Consider the following 17,361-nt stretch of genomic DNA (forward strand, 5'->3'; position numbering starts at 1 on the left):
ACAATCCAATGTCCATCAAAAAGAGAATGGTTAGTAAATAGTGACATATCATACTATGGATTCTAAAAGTGAAAGTTGCTCAGTCTGACTCTTTGCGATCCCATGGACTATAAAGGCCATGAAATTCTCCAGGCCAGAATACTAAGTGGCCATTAAAAAGAGTGAGTCATAGGAAAAACCACCATTTGTGAAGGGCTTATAAAGCAGCTGGCTATGGAGGGAGCATGTCAAACGTGGTCTTACTACGGTCTCTGAACAACACCATGGACTATGTATTATTTCTATCCCCATTTTACAGATGATGAAACTGAGGCTCAGAGCAGCTCTGAAAAGTCCCGTAGCTACTAAGCGGCAGAGCTAGAATTAGAATCTAGTTCTGTCTGACTCCAAAGTCCAGGCATTTAACTGCTGCGCTATGTGGAAAGCACTGACAGATGTGATAAGATTCATGGAAAGATGTCAAGCTGTATAGTTTGGAGAAAAAGAAAAAAATAGGTTATGGAGCAGTATGTGTTACATAAGCCAATTTATGTAAATATATATTTATAGATGCATAATACAGGTTATCTCTGGGGAATGAAAATTCCAGGGGGACTTTCACTTTCTACTCAAAGACACTTGGGTATTTATGTTATTCAAAATGAGCATGTGTTTCTTTTACAATTACATACTATTTTTAAAATGAGAAAGTTCAGAACAATGTGTATAGTGTGCTACTATTTGCTTTAAAAAGAAACAGAATTTTTAATTTGTATTTGTTTGCATCTGCATAAAATACCTCTAGAAGTATCTACAAGACCTAGTAACAGAGGCTTCCAGTAGGAAAGGAACTGGGAGCTGGGAAAGAGGTTTTTCACTTTTTTTTTTAAACCATGGGAATGAATCAGCCTTTCAAAAAAGTAAATTGAGAAAAAAAAAAGGGGAGGAGACAAGAAAACAGGATTACCTGGGAAGGAAAGCAGACAAGAGATTAAAAATGGTTTTCCCAAGTTTAAAACCTTTAGGCTGGCCCCTGTTCTCAGGGGTCCACATACCAGTGCTATGAGGTTCCAAACAACAGGCAGCAGAATCAGACCAGCAAAGACTTCAGATACTAGACTTATCAGACAAGAATAACAACGTATGTATGTATACTATGTTTAAATAAATAAAAGGTGAGGGGACTTTGCTGGTTGTCCAGTGGTTAAGAATCTGCATTCCAATGCAGGGACATGGCTTTGATCCCTGGTCGGGGAACTAAGATCCCACATGCCTCAGGGCAAGTATACCGGCACACCGCAACTAGAGAAAGCCTGCACACCACAATGAAGACCCAGTGCGGCCAAAAAAGAAAGGAAAAAAAGAAAGGGTGAGGTCAAACACATCAGTCAGTTCAGTGGCTCAGTCATGCCCAACGCTTTGCAAGTGCGTGGGCTGCAGACACCAGGCTTCCCTGTCCATCACCAACTCCCGGAGCTTGCTCAAACTCCTGTCCATCGAGTCTGTGATGCCATCCAACCATCTCATGCTCTGTCGTCCCCTTCTCCTCCTGCCTTCAATCTTTCCCAGCATCAGGGTCTTTACAAGTGAGTCAGTTCTTTGCATCAGGTGGCCAAAGTATTGGAGCTTCAGCATCAGTCCTTCCAATGAATATTCAGGACTGATTTCCTTTTAGGATGGACTGGTTTGGTCTCTTTGCAGTCCAAGAGACTCTCAACAGTCTTCTCCAAAACCACAGTTCAAAAGCATTAATTCTTTGGTGCTCAGCTTTCTTTATAGTCCAAACATGATGAAGGGCAAAAATACATATAAAAGACCAAGCATATTTGGTTGGGAACCAAACACAACTTCTGGAAATGAAAAATATGATAATAAGCATGAAAATTTAAAAAGTCAATATATAGGCCAAACAGTATTAGACAGCTGAAATAAGCTAGTGAACTAGAAGATAGGTTTAAAGAAATTATCCAAATTATTCACAGCACAGAGACCATGAAACACAATTAAAAAAACACAAAAGACAGAGTGAAAAGCACTGATTTCACTCAAACCAAAGTTCCAGAAGGAAAGAACTGAGCAGAGGGAGTATTTGAAGATAGATGACTAAGAATTTTCCAGAACTGATAAAAGACAACAATTTACAGATTCCAAAAGCTTAGTGAATTTCAAAAAGTTTAAGTAAAAGTAAATTCACACCTAGCGAATTTAGGTGAAATTCATAGTGAAACTGCTCCACAGCAATGATAAGGACATCCTAAAAGCATTGAGAAAAAATAACCATCTAACACTTTGCTAACCATCTAGCACTGACAATGTGCTACCACTGTTGTGAATACTCTCCATGTTAGTTCACTTAATCCTCACCACAATGCTGTGAGTTAGATATCGGTACTGTTATTGCCCTTATTTTACAGAAGAGGAAACTGAGGCACATGGAGGTGCAGAAAGGCTAGTCAGTTTCCTCAGTGTCATACAACCAGTAAACCAGAGATCTAAGATTTAAATCCTGGCAGTCTGATTCCAGGGGTTTCCCCTGGTAGCTCAGCTGGTAAAGAATCTGCCTGCGATGCAGAAGACCCCAGTTTGATTCCTGGGTCAGGAAGATTCAGGGGAGAAGGGTTAGGCTACCCACTCCAGTATTCTTGGGCTTCTGTGGTGGTTCAGATGGTAGAGAATTGGCCTGCAATGCAGGAGACCTGGGTTCGATCCCTGAGTTGGGAAGATCCCCTGGAGGAGGGCATGGCAACCCACTCCAGTATTCTTGCCTGGAGAATCCCCATGACAGAGGAGCCTGGTGGGCTACTGTCCATGGGGTCGCAAAGAGTCAGACATGACTGAGCATACAACACAGCCTGATTCCAGAGGCCACACCTTTAACCACTAATGCTACAATATGTGTGTATGCTCAGTCATGTCCAACTTTTTGTGACCCCCATGGACTGTAACCCGCCAGGCTCCTCTGTCCATGGAATTTTCCAGGCAAGAATACTGGAGTGGTTGCCATTTCCTACTCCAGGGGATCTTCCTGACCCAGGGATCCAGTCGGCATCTCTTGCGTCTTGGCGGGTAAATTCTTTACCACTGTACCACCTGGGAAGCCCAACGCTATAATGCCTCTCAGCAAAAGATATCTCACCTACAAAGAAATGGCAGTTAAACTAACAGCTAACTTTTCAGTAGTAACATGGAAGGCAAATGTAACAGAATAATATTTTCAATGTGCTTAAAGAAAATAACTATCAATTGTACACACAAAGTATTTTTTGAGAACAATGACAAAATAAAGATACCATAATTTACAAAACAGAAATAGACTTACAGACATAGAAAACAAACTTATGGTTACCAAAGAGGATAGCAGAGTGGGGTATAAATTAGGAGCATAGGATTAACATACACACACTGCTACACATAAAACAGATAAACAGCAAGGACCTACTGTATAGCACAGGGAACTATATTCAATACCTTAAAATGTATTGAATATAGTTCCCTGTGCTATAATGAAAAGAATCTGAAAAAGAACAGATTCAGTGAGTCAAATCACTTTGCTCTATACCAGAGCCTAACACAACACTGCGAATTAATTATACTTCAATTGAAAAAAAGTTTTAAAAATTAAAAAATAAAGGTATCATAGAGAAAAACCAAGAGAGTTGTTTTTTTAAATAATTTTATCTTTCTTAATAAACATTAAGGGATGAACTTGAGGCAAAAGGAAGAAAACATGATCCAGACAGAAAAACTGAGATGCAAAAAAGAATTCTGACCAAATAAAATGATAAATATGTGGTTAAACCTAAACAAACACAGATTCTATGAAACTATAATATTTGGGTAATTTGTGGGACTGGAAAAATAACTGAGGACTAACTTCCTAGATAACAACATCACATAAATTGGAGGGGTGCATGCCTGGAATTAAAGCATTCCAAGATCCCGTTATTTCAGAGGAAGATAGTAACTACCTTTATACTTTGATAGCCTAGGTATTTCTGTTGACATTTCTAACAGACATCAAGAGAATATAAATAGGACACAGAAGACTTCCAAACTACTAGAGAGATAAAAAGGAATAACAAAAAGCAGTCAATCTAAAAGCAGGCAATAAGCCCCACTCGGCTGCCAAAGATGGCAGCCTATATTTTGTGATCCAAAATTAATAAATTGATTTTAAAGAAAATATAAATAAATAAAAGGAGATAATAAAAGGGAGAAAGCATATAGAAAATGCAGGGTATATTCAAAGTACAAAATAAGCCAGTAGGAATAGGTTCAAATAAATCGATAACTACAACAAATGTAAATGGACTAACACTTCAAATGAATACACAAATTATCAGATCTTTAAAAAAGAAAATCCAATTATAAGATATTTATAAAGGAATTTGAAAGAGAGTAGATACATGTATAACAGAATCACTTTGCTGTACATATTGTACACTGTGAAACATACTGTTAACCAACTGTATCCAATATAAACTTAAATTTTAAAAATAATAAAATTTTTAAAAGGCAAAAAAGGTATTTGTAAAAGCTATTTCTAAAACACAGTGATGCAAAAAGGTTAAGAGAAGAAAATGGAGTAATATGTGATTGGGTAAATACTAACCAAAATAAAATTTTGTAGCTACACTAATATCAGATAAAACAGATTTTAAGGCAAAAAATAATGAGGTAGAGACCTTATTACATAATGACTAGCAGTTTCACCAAGAAGCTGCAACAATTCTAAATGTATAAGCATCTAATAACATAACCTCCAAAAACATAAAGTAAAAATTGGCAAAGCATGAAAATGACAAATCCACATTGTAGCAAGACATTTTTACGTATTTCTCTTAATTATTGTTAAATCTAGCTGAAAAAAAAAATCAGTGAGTAGAAAAAAGATTCAATGAAAACAATGAAGAAGCCTAATCTGTGTACATATATAGAACACTGTTCTTAACAACTAGAGTACATATTCTTTTCAAGTATACATGCAACATATATGAAAATTAAGCACAGCCTAAACCATAAAGCAAATCTCAGCAAGTTTCAAAAACCGAGTATTTTTTAGACCAACACTCCCCAATTAAATATGAATGAGCCATAGGTATATGTTTAAGTTTTCCAGCAGCCACATTAAAAAAGAGTAAAAAGAAACAAGTGAAATTCATTTTATATTTTGCTTAACACATCCAAAACATTATCATTTCAACATTGAGTTGGCCAAAAAGTTCCCTCAGTTTTAAGGTTAAAAGCAAAAGACACATATTTCACTTTCACCAAGAACTTCATTGGGCAATCCAATCACTGGTTGTTCCACTACCTTTTGCCATTTCTCAGGCAAATTCATAATTCCATCTCCCCAAAACTTTTTATCTTTTTGAGCAAAGAATTGTTCCAGGTGCCTTTTATAGTCTTCAGGAAATTGAATTTTTTTTTCCACTAAGAGAATTTTATAAGCACAAACTAAATAGACATCTGAAGGTACAGTGTCTGGTGAACATGCAGATGAATCAGAATTTTCCAGCCAAGCTGTAATAGTTTTTACCTGGTCATCAAAGAAACATGTGGTCTTGTGTTATCCTGATATATGTAGCCTGTTGACTAATTCTGGACATTTTTCATCAAGTGCTGCCTTCAGTTGGTCTAATTAGGAGCAATACTTGTTGGAATTAACTGTCTGGTTTTCCAGAAGGAGCTCATAATAGAGGACTCCCTTCCAATCCCACCATATATACAACATCACCTTTTTTGGCTGAAGACTGGCCTTTGGTATGGTTGGTGGTGGTTCATTTCACTTGCCCCAAGATCTCTTCCATTCCACATTATTGTACAGTGTTCACTTTTCATCATCTGTCGCAGTTTGTTTTAAAAACGGAATGTTTTCATTATGTTTAAGTAGACAATCGCATGCAGAGATACAGTCAAGAAGGGTTTTTTCACTTAACTTATGTGGAATCCAAACATCAAAGCAATTACCATGACCAAGCTGGTGTAAATGATCTTCAGTGCTTGATTTGGAATATTCTGAGTATGTCAGCTACCTCTCATGCGGTATAACATTGCATGTGTGCTCAGTCACTCAGTGGTGTCCAACTCTTTGTGACCCCATGGACTGCAGCACGCCAGGCTCCTGTGTTCACGGGATGCTCCAGGCAAGAATACTGGGGTGGGTTGCCATTTCCTCCTCCAAGGGATCTTCCGGATCCAGGGATTGAACCCATATCTCATGTATCTCTTGCACTGGCAGGCAGATTCTTTACAACTGATCCACTTGGGAAGCTGGGTATAATGTTAATTTTAATTGTTCTCAATTAATGCCTCGATTTAATCCCTATCAACTTCAATGGGAAGATCTCCCAGAGAAGAATATGGCAACCCACTCCAGTATTCTTGCCTGGGAAATCCCATGGACTGGGGCTACAATCCACAGGGTTGCAAGAGTTGGACACAGCTTAGCAACTAAACCACCATCAGCACCACCTTCAACTGGTCTACCCAACCATAGAGCATCATCCGGCAAGCAATCTCCAGCATGAAACTTTGAAAACCACTTTTGACATGTTTAACCACTCACAGCACCTTCTCCATACACTGCACAAACCTTTTTTTTGCATTTTAGTCGTGTTTTTACCTTTCTTGAAATAATAAAGCATAATATGCTGAAAATGTTTCTTTTTATCTTTCATCTTCAATATTAAAATAGCTACACAAAAATTCAACATTGTGGGGAAAAATATCAATAATCTCAGCTATGCAGATGACACCACCCTTATGACAGAAAGTGAAGAGGAACTAAAGAGCCTCTTGATGAAAGTGAAAGAGGAAAGTGAAAAAGCTGGCTTAAAATTCAACATTCAGAAAACTAAGTTCATGGCAACCGGTTCCATCACTCCATGCCAAATAGATGGAGAAACAATGGAAACAGTGACAGACTTTATTTTCTTGGGCTCCATAATCACTGCAGATGGTGACTGCAGCTATGAAATTAAAAGACGATTGCTCCTTGGAAGGAAAGTTATGACCAATTTAGACAGAATATTAAAAAGCAGAGACATTACTTTGCCAACAAAGGTCCGTCTAGTCAAAACTATGGTTTTTCCAGTAGTCATGCATGGATGTGAGAGTTGGACGGACCATAAAGAAAGCTGAGCACCAAAGAATTGATGCTTTTGAACTCTGGTGTTAGAAAAGATTCTTGAGAGTCCCTTGGACTGCAAGGAGACCCAACCAGTCCATCCTAAAGGAAATCAGTCCTGAATATTCATTGGAAGGACTAATGGTGAAGCTGAAACTCCAATACTTTGGCCACCTGATGTGAAGAACTGACTTACTGGAAAAGACCCTGATGCTGGGAAAGACTGAAGGCGGGAGGTGAAGGGATCGACAGAGGATGAGATGGTTGGATGGCATCACTGACTCAATGAACATGAGTTTGAGTAAACTCCGGGAGTTGGTGATGGACAGGGAGGCCTGGCGTGCTGCAGTCCATGGGGTCACAAAGAGTCGAACACAACTGAGCGACTGAACTGAACTGAACACAAGAATTCACCAATTTTGATGTTTTTTAAAATGCATGCTACTATGAAAAGCCTAATAATCCATATAACACATTATTAGTGAAATTTTAATTTCTTGAAATCCAGTATTGTATTTACACTTCTACATCTCAATTTGGACTGGCAAACTTTCAAGTGCTCAGCAGAGACAAGTGGCTAGTGGCCACCACATCAGACGACTCAGATAAAGATCACTTTCTCAGGCCACAATATGAATTAGTTAAAAAGCAATAATAAAGGCTTCTCTGGTGACTCAGCGGTAAGGAATCCACCTGCCAATGTAGGAGACAGAGGTTCGATCCCTGGTCAAGAAGATCCCACATGTCACAGAGCAGCTAAGCCCGTGCACCACAGCTGCTGAGCCTGTTCTCTAGAGCCCGGGAACCTCAACCTCTGAGCCCACGTGCCCCAACTACTGAAGCTCTCGAATCCTAGAGCCTGTGCCCTGCAACAAGGGAAATCACTGCAGTGAGAAGCCCGAGCACGGCAACTAGACAGCAGCCCCCGCTTGCCACAACTGGAGAAAAGTCCACACTGCGGTGAAGACAGCACAGTAAAAAATTCATTAATTAATTTAACAAAGGATAACAAAAAATTAGAGAGAGAAGGAAAGTAAAGAAAGAAACTCATGTGAATGGAAATTAAGAAATACGCTTCTAAATAGTACACAGGCCAAATAAAATAAGTAGTAAAAATTATGAAATACTGAGAACTGAACTATAATAAGAAAGGTTATATACGAGAGTATGGGGATGCAGCTAACATGATCATCAGAAGTTCCTTTGTAACTTTAAATGACTTTATTAGAAACTAAATAGAGAAAATAAATGAACCAAGCATTATTCTCAAAATATTATAAAAATAAGAGAATAAATGGAAAGAAGCGTGACACTGAAAACAAACATAAAACAGGCAGGGTCAACAAAACCAAAAATCAGGTCTTTGAAAAGACTCAAAGCAGACAACTCTCTGGCAACAATAAGGAAAAGAGGGAAGGTACAACAAGACAATATTTGCAATGAGTAATCATGATATTTAAAAAAATTAGGGGATTTGTAAAATACTTTATGCCAACATGCAAGTAAATTTGAAAACTCAGATTAAGTGGATGTATTTCTAGGAAGATATAAATTACCAAAATTGACTCAATGAAAAAAATTTTTTAAAACTGAATAAACACATAAGCATAGAATTAATTGACTCAGTAGGGGAGGAATTATCTTCCCTAAAGAAAACACCAGTCTAGATTTTTTTTAACCAGTGATTCTACTGAAATGTTCAAAGAACAAATAATTCCAATTTTATACAAACTGCTGCAGAAAATGGAAAAAAAGAACACAGTCTACAATTCATTCTTTGAAGCTGCAAAACTGAATACCAAAACCTCACAAGGACAGTATGAGAACAAATCATTTCAGGCCAGTTAACCAGCTCATCAACAGAAACACAAAATTTCCAAACCAAATATTATCAACATGAAAACATAAACAAGAAACATAAAGCACATAATTATGTTCTGGAAACAAACACAAAACATGTTTATGTTTTCAGAAAACATAAATAAGATATAACATGATCAATTGGGGTTTATTTGGTAGTGAAAGACTGACTTAACATTTAAAAAATCCAACTCTTTAAATTTACTAATATTAGTAAGAGAATAAAAATCATATTATTTCAAAAACTGTAGAAAATATATTTCTTAAAATGTACTTTCCATTCATAACAAGCAAATCAGGAATAGAAGGGAGTTCCCTTATCCTGATACAAATATAGCAAATATACTGGTGAAATGGTGACCACATTCCCTTTAAAATCCAGAACAAGACAAGGGTCCCTGCTATCACCACTTATATTCAATGTTACACAGGTATATACAATACTATAAAGGTTTCAGGTATCACAATAAGGAAAGGGAGTAGGGGAGATCCAAGAATTGGAAAGGAAATAACAAGACTGTCATTATTTGCACGTTTCATGACTGTCTATATAGAAAACAAACAAAATCCTAATAGATAAATTATATAAATAAAAGATTTCTGCAAAATCTATTGCATTTTATATACCATCAATAGCTAGAAACTGCAGTTTTAAAACACTACCATTTTATAGCACATCAAAAATACAAAGAAATAAAATGAGACATTATATGTTTTCAATTAGTCTGCCTCCCAAAAAATAAAAATAAAAAAAACTAATAAAAAAGATAATTTTAAAAAGAGAAAAAAAAAAAAACCACACTAAAAACAGATTAATTAGCCCAGAACTTTGAATTTATATATAATCAAAGCTCCAGATTCAACCACTACTTCACAGAAAATACAGAAAACAGAGGATCAGGTCTCACTATACCATGGAGATGCAATAAGCTACAACTTAGTAAACAAACAACTTAGTTTCTTCAAAAACAGACTTCAAGAAACTTAGAGAACAAATTTATGGTTACCAAGGAGAGAAGAACGAGGGGAGGGATAGTTAGAAGTTTGGGATTAACAGGTACACACTGCCATATTTAAAATGGATAACCAACAAAGTCCTACTGTATACCACAGGGAATTCTGCTCAATGTTATGGGGCAGCCTGGATGGGAGGGGAGTTTGAGGGATACATATATATGTATAGTGGAGTTGCTCTGCTATGCACCTGAAACTATCACAACATTGTTAAATAGCTATACTTCAATATAAAATAAAAAGATTTTTTAATTTAAAAAACTTTTAAAAGTTCAGAAAAGCTATGGGTTGCGTGTGCATGTTCAGTCGTCTCTGACTCTTTGAGACTCCATGGACGATAACCCCCCAGGATCCTCTGTCCGTGGGATTTTCCAGGCAAGAAAACTGGAGTGGGTTGCCATTTCCTCCTCCAGGGGATCTTCCCGACCCAAGGATTGAACCTGCATCTTCTGTGTGTCCTGAACTGGCAGGCAGATTCTTTACTATTGAGCCACCTGGGACTCCCATCTATAGGTTAGGAGAAGCTTAAAAAAGCATATCAACCAATTCTAACATAGAGATTTTATTTAGACCCTGACTTAAAAAAAAAAAAAGTATAAAAATAAATTATCATTTTTATGAGACTATTGGAAATTTGGATATGGCTACAGTCCATGGGGTCGCAAAGAACTGGACACAACTGAAGCGACTTAGCCTGCATGCACGTTCACAGCAGCATATTTACAATGGCTAATAAGTGAAAATAACCTGAATGTCCATCAACAGATGAATGGATAAACAAAATGTGGTAAATACATACCATGAAATGTTAATTCAGCCTTAAAAAGGGAATGAAATTCTGATACATGCTACAACATGAACCTTGAAGACATCATGGTAAGTGAAATAGGCCAGACACATAAGGACCAGTATTGTACAACTTCAGTTATGTGAGGCACCAAAATAGTCAAATTCAAAAAGACAGAAAGTAGAATAGAGGTTATGAAGGGTTGGGGGAAGAGGAGATTGAGGAGTTATTATTTAATGGGTACAGAATTTCAGTCTGGGAAGATGAAAAAGTTCTGGAGACGGATAGTGGTGATGGTTGTACAACAATGTGAATGCACTTCATGCCACTGAACTGTACACTTAAACATGGTTTTAAAAGGGAAATTGTATGTTATGTATGTTTTACCACAATAAAACAATTTTTAATACTTAAAATTTTCTGGGACTTCTCTAGCAGTCCAGTGGTTAAGACTTCGAGTTTCCACTGCAGGAGGTACAGTTTTGATCCCTGGTTGGGGAATTAAGATCCCACATGCTGTGCAGTGTGGTCAAACAACAACAACAAAAAAAGAATTTCTACCTATCAACAGACACCATAAAGAAACCAAAATATGAACTTTGGGAAAATAAATTTGCAAAACATACAATGGGGCAATGAAATAGTATCTGGAATATATACATATGAAAGAAAACTCCTACAGATCAATAAGAAAAAGTTAAAACCACCAAAACTTTTTGGCAAAAGACAACAGAAAATATCAGAATTTATGGCAAGATTCTCCTCAGTAATAGGGAAGTGAAAATTAAAACAACACTGAGACACCACAGCATATCCTCACTTTGGCAAAAGTTGAAGTTTGATAACATCAGGTGTTGGTAAAGATATGGGGCTACTAGCATTTGGCACTGCTGATGGGAGTACAGACTATTTTCAACCATTTCAGACACATCTGGCACCAAGTTGAAGATGTGTACACTCTATAACCTAGCAATTCCACTCCCAGGAATATTCCATGGAGGCATTCTTGCCCATATGTACCAAGAAACATACAAAACTGTTCATCACAGCAGCACCAGATGTAACAGCAAAAAACTGCAAACAACCCAAATGCCCACATGGAGTCAAGGAACAAATAAATCGTGCCATATTCATGCAATAGGATACTTGCTTCCACTACCTAGGATCCACGAGATCTTGGGAAGGTTACTTAACCTCTCTGGGCCTCGGTTTTCTCATTAGTAAAATGAAGATCATACCAGTTATCAACTTCCTAGTGTCAATACAAGGATTATCATCATTATTCAAGGCTCTTAGAACAGTGCCTGGAAGACAGAAAGCTCTCTCTGTAAGCTCTGATGTTGTTAAAGATTCCCTGGCTCCCATCCTTGAGAGATTCCCTCCTGGTACCTGACCACACTTCAGTCTCTCCAATTCCCTTTAAACAATGTTCAGTTCAGTTCAGTTCAGTCACTCAGTCGGGTCTGCCTCTTTGCGACCCCATGAACTGTAGCACGCCAGGCTTCCCTATCTATCGCCAACTCCCGGAGTTTACTCAAACTCATGTCCACTGAGTCGGTGATGCCATCCATCTCATCCTCTGTCTTCCCCTTCTACTCCTGCCTTCAATCTTTCTGAGCATCAGGGTCTTCTCCAATGAGTCAGCTCTTCTCATCAGGCGGCCAAAATATTGGAGTTTCAGCTTCACCATCAGTCCTTCCAATGAATATTCAGGACTGATTTCCTTTAGGATGGACTGGCTGGATCTCCTTGCAGTCCAAGGGACTCTCAAGAGTCTTCTCCAACACCACAGTTCAAAAGCATCAATTCTTTGGTGCTCAGCTTTCTTTACAGTCCAACTCTCACATCCATACATGACTACTGGAAAAACCATAGTTTTGACTAGATGGACCTTTGTTGGCAAAGTAATGTCTCTGCTTTTTAATATGCTGTCTAGGTTGGTCATAACTTTCCTGTCAAGGAGCGTCTTTTAATATTATGGCTGCAGTCACCATCTGCAGTGATTTTGGAGCCCCCAAAAATAAAGCAATGTTATGATCACAGATCTTTCCCACCTCCTTCCTCCCCTCTGACCCTATCCCACCTACTGCCCCTCTCCTCCAATGCTCCAGGCTGCCTCCTGCCTCTGTGCTTTTGCATGTGCTCTGTCCTCTTCCTGGGATGTTCTTCCTACATTTGACCTGCTGCATACCCACTTTATTTGCCCAAACCCAGCTCCTACAGCCCCCGCCTTCTGCTCCTCCCTACCTCCAAGCCCGCCCTCTCACCCCTCCCCAAGGAAGACTCAATTGTCCTCTGGGGATCCAGAACATGCCAGGCTTCTATCTGCATTTCAATTCTGGTTACTTTGTCTCCTCTCCACTGGACTTTGAGATCCTGGAGGAGCACACCTGTGTGCTGAACAAAAAGTCCCATAAAAATCTAAATCCCGGACAGACCTAGAGATTGTCACACAGAGTAAAGTAAGTCAGAAACAGAAAAACACATACCATATAATATGTGGAATCTAGAAAAATGATACAGGTGAACTTATTTGTAAAGCAGAAATAGAGACACAAAAGTGGAGACTAAAAGTATGGATACCAAGAGGGGAAGCACTGAAAGGATGAACTGGGAAACTGGGTCTGACATATATACACTACTATGAAAAAAGGAGGTAACTATAAAAACCTACTGTATAGCACAGGAAACTCCACTCAGGGCTCTGTGGAGACCTAAGTGGGAAGGAAATCTAAAAGAGAGAGAAGGTATATATATATGTATACCTGATTCACTTTGCTATACAGTAGAAATACAACATTACAAACCAACTATACTCCAATAAAAATTAATTTAAAAGAATAAATAAACTGCATTCTCCCCCATGAGGGAAAAAACGTCTAAATCCTGTAGCCAGGCCATTGGCAGCCAGGCTCAGGGCACAGAGTGGAACTGAACAGGCCGGGATTCAAAGCCTGACTCCACCACTTACTTGCTGTGTGACCCTCAGTGAGTCATTAAACTTTTCTGAATCCCAGTTTTCTTAATCAGCAAAATAAGCATATTAACACTGAATTTTCATGCTACTATGAGAATTAAACATGAGATGATGACCTATGTGAAGCTCCTAGTATACAGTAAGCACTTAAAAGAGCTACTCTTCGGCTGTCCATCTGCTGGAGACATGTTCCTCCCTCACACACCTCCTGATACTTTGTAGCTGCAGACAGGGTACCTGAGCCTGAGAGCCTAGGTGGAGTCAGAGGAGCTGTGTACCTCCCGAACGGTGCTGGGCAGAGCAGGGGGCCCTGGCAGAGCTGCCCGTCCCACGACTCCTGCTATCCCAGCCACAGAGTGGCTCCGGATCTCACTAACCACCCTGGGGATCAAACAGAGAAGAAAATGGAGCTTCAACCAACTTCTCCACCCTCCTCCAAGAATCTCTATCTCAAACCAAAAGGACACAACACAGCCAGCCTCTCACACCAGATTCCCAGTAGTTCCAGGGCCCAGCTGATCCCCCCATTTCATAGAGGAAGCAACTAAGATTCAGAGAAGAGATGTCTCTAAAGTCACTCCGTTGTAAGAAGCAGAGCCTGACCTTGAACCTGTCTATCGGCTCCTGACACGAGCCGAGCTGTCTCCAGGAGAAGGTGCCAGAGCCCTGAGACGGGATCCAGACCAGCTGAGCACTACGCCCACACCTGCCCACACCCCACTCAGCCTTGGTCTCAACCACCTGCCCGTCCTTGTCGCAGCACAGCCTCCATTCTTCTCCTGCAGCTGGCACCAGTTGCCATGGCAACCGGTTGTTTGGGATGCTGTGGGATAAGGGACCGTGTCACAGAGTCAAGGATGGGACTGAAGCAGAGAGCAGCCATGGGTTGCTTCCCGTCAAGGCGGGCAGGCACCTGCCTCCACCACCAAATTCAAACACCCCCTCAAAACACTGCAGACCCAGGAATCCCAATTTTGGGCATCTGGCCCACATAGATAATCTGAAATGGGGAGAAGCCAGATGCACAGGGGTGCATTGGCAGTCCTTGGAGAAGGACAAAATTGTATAGTCAACAACAGGTAACATTTCTTAGTATTTTTTTGTACCAGGCACTGTGCTAAATACCGAACACAGGTACACGGCATCTCACCTGCCCCTTACCACTGCCCAATGAGGTAAGTACTTTATTACCTCTATTTTACAGATGAGGAAATTATGCTCGGAAAGGTGAGGCCACTTGCCTAGGTCACACTCAGATAGCAGCAAAGCCAGGCCTGAATGCCAATCTGTCGGCCTCTGAGCTTCATGCTCTTAACTACACGAGAGTGACAAGAAATGAGAAAAGCAAGTCCCAGCCCACCCTCTGGTCCCAGCAGTGCCTGTAGACAAACACGATGCAGGGTTCAGGGAAAGCACAGATCTGCCAACTTGGAAACATTTTCAAACACTGAAGCATTTGAAAATCAAAGTACAAGTCCCGGAACAATGAGGCACAGCATGAGCCTACTTATATATAAAAAGGTGTGATCGATATGCAGATGTTCATATATGTACAGAAGTTCATAAAAAAGGAGACTGAAAGGATGCTAACCATTAACATCAAACAAAGGACAATTGGGCCAGGAGACATTAAAAGGGATTTCCTCATTCTATGTCAACAACTTCACTGTAAAACAACTTTTAATAGCTAAAAAATCAAGTTATAAATTTTGACCTGCATGATCCCATTTCTAGGCAAAGAAAAGATATATATGCATATGAAAAAGATGGAAGAAAGGATATACATACCAAAATGTCAACAGGAGATAGCTCTGAATGTTGTTGGCATTATGGGGATTTTTATTTCTTCCTTATTTTCTATGATAAACATGTATTCATTTTTTATTAAAAATTAATGTTTTGAGTGATATTTACACAGACAATGTAATAGCATCTCCAATATAATTACAGTATCAAACAGTGATAAATCACAACAGGCAGCTCATTGGTTCCTATCCTAGTTCAACTAATTTGCTTGTTTGACCTTGACATACTCACTTTACCTGTCTGAGCCTCAGTGTCTGCATCATTAAAATGGGTATATATCAATAGCATCTTCTCTATAAGGGTGTTAGGAAGACTGAAGATAAGTACTTGGGAATAGCACCCAGCATATAGTAAGCATGCCAGATGCTTTTACTACTGCGATGCTAGCAGGGAATGTGCGCAAGCAGGCAGTGCAGTAAGCTTTCTGGACAGACTGCCTGGGTCTGCATACTGGCTCTATCATTTACCAGCTGTGAGACCCTGGGCCTGTAACCACCTCTCTGGGTTTCATGTGAAGACTAAGTCAAAAGCACTCAGCATACAACACATATTCAACCAAGGTGATAAAAATTCAACTATGTGACTATGATATATAAAATAGAGAACCAACAAGGAGCTACTATATAAAATGGGAAACTATACTCAAATATTTTGTAATAACCTACAAGGGAAAAGAATCTGAAAAGAACATATATATATACATATATATTCAATTCAGTTCAGTCGCTCAGTCATGTCTGACTCTTACATATATATAATTGAATTGCTATGCTCTACACCTGAAACTAACATGTTTCTTCAATTAAAAAAAAATTCAACTATGTCAGAAATATACACCAAACACAGCAATGCCATCTTCTGCCCTTGGTATATAAACATACTGACCATAATTATTAGTATTAATAAAATGCTAATTATTATCAATAAAAGAACAATGAAAAGGGAAGCAGTGAACACAGGGAATATGGCTAGGCACTGACTCCCTTGCTGTGTGAACTTGGAGAAGTTTGTTAACTTCTCTGAGCCTCAGCTTCCCCACATGGAAACACAGGGCTAATGCCTATCTCACAGGACTGTTGTAACACTCAAGGAAAAGCACATTTAACACAAATGTATTTACCTTGTGCCTTATGCTGTGCTAGGCACGTTATTTCACACCATCATCTCATTTAATCCTCAAAACAACCCCATTAAAGTGGAACTAGTATTCCCTTTTCACACATGAGGAAACAGCTTAAAAAATATTCCAGGGCCACTCAGCTAGAAAGTGGGCAAAGATAGGATTTGAACACATGACTCACTGACACCAAAAGATAAAGATGCCCTTCCCATCCCAACCTCTCAGGGTCAACTTACCAGTCTGGGACCGCTTCCTGGGCTGGATTCTTCTGGTTGGTCCTGGTTGGAGCTGTCTGGGCATCTGTTAGTGCCCTGATCCTGGGCAGCAGGCACTGGGCCCATTTTCAAATGTTTAGCACACTTGGCATTTCTCTGCCTCGTGGATGAGCTTGAGCTAGCCTTGCTGGCTCCAGGCTCCAGGAAGCTGGAGGGGGTGTTAGCAAGTCCCTGCCCTGGCCTCCCCCCAGACACTGGTAGAGCCCCGACCTCCAGCTCCTCCTGGTTGTGTGAAGTGCCATGGCCATCACCATCGCCAGGCCTCACCATGTGCTCGGCTTCCTGCTGTGCTGTGGAAGCCTTTCCAGACCCTCCCGGGCACAGCTCAGGGCTCTGGAGGGGATCCTGGGCAGCTAGCTGAAGTGATGGTCCTCCACTGGGCAGGGGGGAGTTCACAGGGTCACAGGGGCTACC

The 17,361-nt window shown here is 39.7% G+C and overlaps 1 protein-coding gene across 1 annotated transcript in view; it reads right to left on the reverse strand.

The window, feature by feature from the left end:
- SPOCD1 (SPOC domain containing 1) overlaps window positions 1-17,093 on the reverse strand; it is a 28,525-nt gene extending 11,432 nt beyond the window's left edge. Inside the window, exon 1 of the mRNA XM_061147860.1 lies at window positions 16,909-17,093. Coding sequence (XP_061003843.1) covers window positions 16,909-17,013 — 105 coding nt within the window. The 5' untranslated portion in view covers window positions 17,014-17,093. The remainder of the gene's footprint in view (window positions 1-16,908) is intronic.
- Window positions 17,094-17,361: the final 268 nt, after the last annotated feature.

This window comes from Dama dama, chromosome 8 (genome assembly GCF_033118175.1).
Source record: "Dama dama isolate Ldn47 chromosome 8, ASM3311817v1, whole genome shotgun sequence".
In the NCBI taxonomy this organism is placed as follows: domain Eukaryota; kingdom Metazoa; phylum Chordata; class Mammalia; order Artiodactyla; family Cervidae; genus Dama; species Dama dama.